The 7997-nt window shown below is 53.4% G+C and overlaps 1 protein-coding gene across 1 annotated transcript in view; it reads right to left on the bottom strand.

Moving 5' to 3' along the window:
• Positions 1-763: 763 nt before the first annotated feature.
• MCM2 (minichromosome maintenance complex component 2) overlaps positions 764-7997 on the bottom strand; it is a 21087-nt gene continuing 13853 nt past the window's right edge. The window contains exons 10-16 of the mRNA XM_019536833.1: positions 7403-7653; positions 6601-6727; positions 6368-6480; positions 4953-5195; positions 3967-4149; positions 2784-2939; positions 764-1639 (exon numbers count right to left, since the gene is read on the bottom strand). Coding sequence (XP_019392378.1) covers positions 1529-1639; positions 2784-2939; positions 3967-4149; positions 4953-5195; positions 6368-6480; positions 6601-6727; positions 7403-7653 — 1184 coding nt within the window. The 3' untranslated portion in view covers positions 764-1528. The remainder of the gene's footprint in view (positions 1640-2783; positions 2940-3966; positions 4150-4952; positions 5196-6367; positions 6481-6600; positions 6728-7402; positions 7654-7997) is intronic.

Genomic DNA, 7997 nt, shown 5'->3' with positions numbered 1-7997 from the left:
TATTGCATACAGGTAGATTGTGGCCAGGCAGTTGTGGCCCCCCTCCTCCTGCATTTCCAAAAGGTAAGAGCTGAGATAGGTTCATAAGGCCCCATTTTCGGTGCATCTGACCATGACTCAGGCAGGACTGGCAGAGGGTCAGTCATTCCCCAGCCTGCACAGCACTTACCTGTTCTCTACACCACAGCACAGGGACCTGGAGGAGAAATGCAGAGAAACAGCCATAGCCACAAGTCCATTCCCACTTCTCCACCCAAGGGGACGGCTTCAGCTCAGGGCTAGAGTGAGGCCAGGATATTCAATCCCAGGAGCTGAAACCAGCTTCCTCACCCCCACATTAAACCTCCATGTAGGACAGGGCAGCAGCCACTATGAACAAGGGGATGAGGGAGGGGGACCAGGCATGCGGGTCAGTTCTGCTTGTCCTTCCTTAGTGCAGGGGTGGACATTCCTAGATAAGCACAAATGCACAGCTATAGCAAACACATATATTTAAAACACATACAATAAACGAGCAGAACCACAGGTGATGCACAAACAGGAGATCTGACACTTCAAAACCTCCAGACCTTTCATCCCACCCCAGCCCCCTCATGTTGCCCTCTTGGGTCCTCTCCATCCCAGGTACTAAAGAATCGGAGGTCACTCTTCCCCCTTGTCTCAACTCTGCCTTGGCACTGAACACAGATTTGCTGACCGGGAGCGATGCCCCATTCCTAGGGCATCAGCATAACCTGAGCTCTGGTGCTTGGTCTAATTATTACTTCTCACCCCATCCCCCCACCCCTTACAACTGACCATGCCACCACCCATTAAGGTACCTGACACCCCATTGAGGCTTGGGGCACTGCCCTAGAACATACAGGAGTGGCAAGACAGCCGGAAAAGAGGCCAGCAGACTGCCTCGTACTGTCATGTCATGCTTTTGTCACGTTAGAGGTCTCACCAGGCCCCTGCTGAGGCCAAGCAGCAAGCAAGCCCAAGAAGGGGGCCTGGGGAAACACTAACTGTCAAGCCCAGGGTGTTGAGCTGAGAGGCCAGCACCTTTCCATCTCCCCAGCAGTTGGTTTCAACTCCCCATGACCCAGTCTTGGTTGCTGCCCATCAGACAGTGTAGCAGTGAGACAGGAGGGAAGAACACAGAAGGCCTTTGGGATCCGACTGGCAAGTGCTTGGAGGACAGGTGCCTTCTGCTGCTCCCACTCCAGCCAGCCCTGCAGGTGGAACCGAGCTGAGATCAACAGCAAGGAACTGGGACGAGTCTGAAAACCAAGTCTCGTCACCAGCAATTCTTGCCCACTGGGCTCAGCTACAAGACAACACAGCTAATTATCGATGTGGCCAACAGATTTATCCAGGCATGGCTGTCGTATATACAAGTCCTTCAGCGCTCCCTCAATTCAGAAGCCACGAAGCAAGCAAGGGAATAGCTTAGTCCTTCAGGTTCCCATGTCCCTTCACATTCCCAGGCCAGATGCAGCACTGACATCTCATCTTGTTGGTACGGGTAGAGGCTCTGCCATCGCCATCAGAACTGCTGGACAATCAGCTTCCGTTTCACGTCACGGGAGAACTTGTTCATCTTGAACAGTTCACTGTCGTAGAAGGCAGTGAGGTTGTGGATGTTGATCTGGCGAGCCTGGGAGAGGATTGGCAGGGAGTTAACATGCATACAATTACTTCAAGCCCTAAGGCTTTTCACAGCCAAGGCCGCACACCTCCTGAGCAGCGTAGCCCAGCAGACGAACAGGGGAGACTGCAGGTCAGGGCTCAGGAGCCTAACAGAGCTGTATGAAGGACATCTGCCCTCCAGTTGCCTGGTGCCATCCTATCCTTTCATTGCACCAAACATGTAGCCACAATGGAAGAAGTTCAAGCCTGCTCCTGAGGTAATTCTGTTCGCACAGGACACATCACCATCTCCTCTAATAAGGTGGTGGTGGAGATCCTCAGCACCCATCCCATAGGCCCAACATGCAGTTAGATGGGGTCCAAGAAACAAAGGAGAAAAAGCTATTGAGAAGTTTCCTACTGTACTTTGCTGGGTGTCAGCACTGCAAAACAAACTGGTCGGGCCACAAGTTGCCCATTTCTAAGTGACCTACCACACAGGGAAGCCCCACACAAGGAGCAGGGGCGTGAGCAATATCTAATGATTGCTGCTTGTATAACTGCTTGCTTCTCCTGGTGTACCACCTCACTGCCTCTTCACACTGCAACTGCCCTGGGGCAGGGACCCTGCAGCCTCACCTGCCCACACTGTGCATGCCAGTCTGAGCTCTATTGTCCCAATGCTACTCTGCTAGTGCATGGGAGCCCAAGGCACAGGGGAAGATTAGGAATAAGCTAAATCTACTAGTTTGCTTCACTTTGATTGCCAAGATGAAAGACAAGGAGAGGGAAAACAGATAGAGCCAGATTCGACTTGAAATGTTTTCTGTCTTATGCAGGGTTCCTCTGGTGCAGCAGCTCAGCAAGGCTGTTTCTAATAATGCAAGTCCTCTTCAAGAGAGCAAAGACAGACAGATTGTGGCAGTGGGAGCAGAGCACCCCAGAGAAGACTCTTTGGAAGACGCATCAATTATTTCCTGCAAGGCAGAAGCAGCTGGCATCTTCCTCATCTCTGAGGTCACAAGCGTTTCCTCTTCCTGGCAGCAAACACAACTCAGGGTCCATAAGCACCCAAGGTGGAAAGTGGAGCCCAAGGGAAGGCGAAGGCTAGTTACTACTCTCCTCCCACCCCCCACTCTCCAACACAGCTTAGCAGAGATCCTGTCCCTTACCTTATCCACTAGGTCCTTCTCTGGCACCTCAATGGTGTCCTGCTGGGCCCCGTAGCGGTTCCTCTGATACATCACCTGCTCACCCACCAGCTGCTTCAGAATGAACAGCAAGAGCTCATTGTTGTCCCGTTTGAACGCCAGGTAACGGGAGAAGGTCTGGGGAGAAGAGCATGAGGCGAGGGGATTAGAACCAGAGGGAGAAACAGCTCGCTCCCTGAGGACACTGCAGTGCCCATTTTACATGTTCTGTGGGGTCCAGATGTGCCTCTGGGGCACAAAGCTATTGATAAACTGCTGGTCATGCAGGTGAGCAGTGTGATCCACAGAACTGAAAGGGTTAACATGCCTGACTGGGCCACTGCCGTTTGTGCCATATGACATTTCTGCAGGCTAGGAGGACAGCCCTGAAGCTTTCCAAGCACCAAGCCCATAGGAAGGCAGCTCTGGACAGAGCAGCTTTCCTCAGCCTTGAACCCAAAGCACTTCACTGTAGCCTCCTGGGCTTGGCTGGGGCAGCACATGCCCAGTCAAGAGACCCAGACATCAATTAGAAACCAGTCCGTGCTGAGGCTGGACTCTGAGGGCCTGCACATGCAGGGCCAGGCAAAGGAGCTTAAGTGATCCCCTGCTTGCATTTGGTAACCATGAGTTGAAGGCAAAAGGACCAGAGCTCAAGCGTCACAGAAGGGCACAGGACCTGGCATTACTCCCAATACAGTGAGACTGGTCAGATGGAGTTTTTCACCTTCAGGTACTTTTCCAAAGTGGCACTTTTTGGTTCCAACCCCCTACTGCAGAGGATAAGACTAGGGAAGCTCTCCACCGTGCCATCTCTTTGAGATCCCCGTGGAACACCACACCAGCCCAGGACACAGGGCACCACACCTTAGCTACCCCCTAAATGCTCTGTTTTATCAGCTCTGCATCAGTCCTTAAGTGAAGGATGTTCTGCAGAGGTGGTGCAAGCACCTTTCTACTGCAAGCCTGGCCCACTGTATTCTAGGGCAGAGCAGCTTCTTCCCTCAGAGTAGCAAGAAGAGGCTCACTGAAGCCCTACTCAGAGGCGAGGGCCACTGTCCAGCACAAACCAGTATGAGCAGCCTTATCCTCCACCTAGCTAAGCCATGTCTCCACCCAGCCCCTCAAAAAACTGGGACAGCCTAGACTGCCCTGACCCACCCACCTTCCGCATGCTCCTCATGACGCTGAATTTCTGCGTGTCAATGAAGCTCTCCAGCATGACCCGGATAGCCATGTTGACGTCATCCTCCACCACGTAATCCCGCAGGTGCATACGGGCATGCGCCTCGGCCATGCGGATCATCGACTCAATGTGACGCACCGTGATGGGGATGCTGCCCGTGGCCTACAGACAGGGAGGAGGGACAATGCTGTAGAGGCACAGAACAGGCAAGGAACCCCCTTGCCCTCCACCTCTGCCCCAGATCCAAGGGGACAAGGCAGCCCCCTCCTGAACCTTTGCGGTGAGGGAGCTTCAGAGACTGGGAGGGCTGCACCACCTGGTGGCACACATGACGTAGAGCAGCCACAGCAAGGATCCTATGGCTTGCAAGTAGCCAATGCCGATACTCATTCAAAAGGCAAGCTGTAAAGGCCATTCAAAACCATTGCATTTCTGCCTCTTGATTGATTTATGTGGAGGGGAGAGAGATGGCGTGAAGAAGTAATCAATTCTCTCCCCCCAATTCTGAGTAGAAAGATTTAAAAAGGCTAAAGCCAGATGTTAAACCAGCTTTTCCTCCGCTCTGGGGAACTCCCTGGAGCCACTGCAAACTCTGCTCCTCAGTTCAGGAGGAGACCCCGAATCCCAATGGGTTCTACAGTCAGCCACAGGGGAAAACAGAGCCAGAAGCCCCTACAGCCACTAGTCTTCCCTCTGCATCCGTGGATGGAGAAGAGCCAGGGACAAGGCAGGAGTGCATCAGGTCCATGCCAGCTGGACTGAGGGATTGAAGCAATTCCCATGGATTCCTGCAAGACTCTGCCAACAAGCTCTTACTTCATGACAAAGGTGGTAGACTCTTGCACCAGGTGCTAAGGTGATGGTCATGACAAGAACATGGCCTGTGCTGGGGTTGTCACTGCCTTGCCCTTGATCCAGCTAGTGCCCCCTCCTAAAAGCATTTTCCTTTTCCTATATCCCCTCACCATAGACTCCTTCCGGAGGTCACTGTACATCCTGGCCACCTTGTCCTGGTCCATCTGGTTGAGTTTGGGGTGGACCTTCTCCTTGGCATAGATGATGTATTTCTTCAGGACCTCCTGGGGGATGGGGTCCACACCATAGGTGTTGGGGAGGATGATCTCCTGACTATCTCCGTTCACCACATCCTTGCAGCCAGGGTGATGCTTGATGTGACTGCTCACGACAAACCGGGCAAGCATCTCATCCTATGGGAGAGAGGATAAAGAACAGGCAGTGAAGTTACCAGCTGCAGAACCACAACCACTAGTGCAGCTCAGCTGCAGCTACAACAAGCAGCCTCACACCAGAGAAGGATGCATAGAGGTTGTTGGCTAAAGGCTGTACTCAGGCAAGGGATGTGGAGTTAATTCTTGGTCCATTGACCAGGCTGATGAAGGCTTGGAGTAACACCCAGGCCTTGGGAAAGGGAAGGTAGGGCTCGTGGTTTTAGACAGTGACCCTGCTGTCCAGGGAGCCACATTCACCAGCTCCAAGCAGGCCATCCAACAGTTTCACAGAAGGGACTTTGAGACTTTGAGATCACTGGGTCCAACCCCCCCTGCCCTGTGCAGGAAAGACTGCTGGGACCAAATAATCCCAGCAAGGTGTGCATCCAGCCTCTGTTTGAAAATCTCCAGGGTAGCTACCTACACCCCTCCAACCCCCACTATTCCAGACTCCGGTCACACGAACCGCGAAGTTTTTCCTTATATCCAGTCTGAAACCTTCTTCTAGGAGTTTATGACTGTTGCTCCTGGTTTTCCCCTGGGGCACTTTGGTGAATAGTTGTTCACCTAGCCCCTGATCCTTGCCTCTGATGTATTTGTAAGCTGCCACCAAATCCTCCCAAATCTTTTCTTGCAATCTACATGCAGAGGGAGGTCGCTATTTTGGGACCTGGAAGGGCAAAATCCCCCCTGCAGAAGGGATACAGGGCACCAAGCTGTGACAGAAGAGCCTAGCCCCAAGGATGATGCTGTACATGTCCCCAAGGAATCTCACTGACAGACCGACTCTGGAGGGCAGGGTATGGGGCTACAGCTCTCTGAAGGTCTCTAGCTCCCTGTCAGGGATGCAGCATCTTCACCCCCTGGGGTGGCCAATTCATAGGCTTTTCTGCTTGGCTGACAACAGGGCAGAAAGAAGAGAGAGGGAATACAAGACATGCAGGGAGTTGCAGAGGTTAGTAGCTGCAGGCCAAGGCTGAGAGCCCTAGAGAAGGAGAGGCCTCAAGGTGCCTAGGGTCAGTCTGCTCTACCGCTTTCCAGAGCTCACAGGTTTGATGCTACCTTAGCATGGCAGGCATCTGGATCAAAACCCTCAGGACAGAGAGCAGCCCCATCCCAGCTCAAGTTGCAACTCACATTTTGGCTCATACCTGAACAGGGTCCACTGTGTCTCTCACCACACACAGGACATCAAATCGGGAGATGATGGGCTCGGTCAAGTCCACGTTCTCTGAGAAGGTCAGCGATGGGTCATAGCGCCCACCTAGGACACAGGGAGAGACCCTTAGAGTTGAACATCTCATAGGCGGAGGCTTTTGGGCAAGTCCAACCTCAACCTTGCCAAAGAGACTCTGCACCCTACCTCCAGAGTCCCTGCACTTACCTATGGGGTTGGCAGCTGCAATGACAGTACAGCGGGCCTGCAGGGAGGTGACGATGCCTGCCTTTGAGATGGAGATGCTTTGCTGCTCCATGGCTTCGTGGATGCTGGTCCTGTCCTGGTCATTCATCTGGAGGGGAGCAAGAGAACAGTGTTAAGTTTCTATAAGCCTGGGCTCAGCAAGTGCCAAGAGGGTCCCACAATCACTGATCCCTGCCTGCTCCCCTCCACAGGGGCTTACAGGGCAAAGCTGGGAGGGGCTGTAGTGCAGACCTGGGTACGGAGAGAAGCAAGGACTCTTCCTGGGCAGGAGACACCCGTTTCCTCAGCATTACAGGTCACCTGCAGCCACTCAGGTCCTTCTCCTCAGAGCCTAGCTGCTGGGGCTGCAGGCAGCTGGGACTGAGGCTGATGACTCTCAGCAGACCACTCCCATGGTAAGTAAGTCATGCAGTTTGCTGGGAAGCAAAGCCTTTTGCTCCAACACCACCCAATCTAACGTGGGCCTAGTAGGGGAAGGGCAATGCTTGGTGCCTCTCAGGGAAGAGATGTTTCCATGCGGTGCCCAACACACAGGCTCTGCATCACTAGAGCAGGCATGTGTCACTGTCGGAGACTGCAGACATCAAGTACCTTTCTACGCACCACATGGGTAGACTGCACTGTAAGCCTGCCTGGGGCCTAATGCAAGGCATGCTCAGCAGCTGGCAGCATGGAAGAAACTCCTTAGTGGAGCCCCTTGGCCAGGAGGCCACCGGCCTGCCCCACTATTGTTCTGCCTCACCATCCAGAACCCAGCACTCACCTTATCAAACTCATCTATCAAGCAGACACCCCTGTCTGCTAGCACCAGGGCTCCTGCCTCCAGTGTCCACTCCCTGCTGACTGGGTGCCTCTGAACATAGGCGGTCAGACCGACAGCTGATGCACCCTGGCCAGTGGTGAAGATGGCTCTGCTAGACACTTTCTCCACGTACTTGAGGAACTGAGATTTGGCAGTGCCAGGGTCTCCACACAGAAGGACGTTGATATCACCACGGACCTTGTGCTTGCCACCTGCAGCAGCAGAGGAGACATGGGAGAGACTGTTCTGTACTGCGAGTGTAGACATTGCCCTCCAGTGGGCAACAGGGAATTGAAGAGAAGAGCAAAGCAAGGAACCAGAAAGTTTCACAAGATAGCTTTTCACAAGAAATTCAGCACTTGATGTTTCATAGTTTCTTGGGTCGGAAGGGCCTGGGCAGATCATCAAGTCCGACCCCCTGCCATGGCAGGAAAGAGTACTGGGGACAAATGACCCCAGCAAGATGCTCATCTAACCTCCTCTTAAACACCCCCAGGGTAGGAGCCTGCACCACTTCTCTTGGAAGCTGGTTCCAGACCCTAGCCGCCCTGACCGT

Source organism: Crocodylus porosus, unplaced genomic scaffold (assembly GCF_001723895.1).
Source record: "Crocodylus porosus isolate Cpor-Errol unplaced genomic scaffold, CroPor_comp1, whole genome shotgun sequence".
Lineage (NCBI taxonomy): Eukaryota > Metazoa > Chordata > Crocodylia > Crocodylidae > Crocodylus > Crocodylus porosus.
Note: the sequence above shows the minus strand (reverse complement) of the source record. Positions and strands in the feature narration are given on the sequence as shown.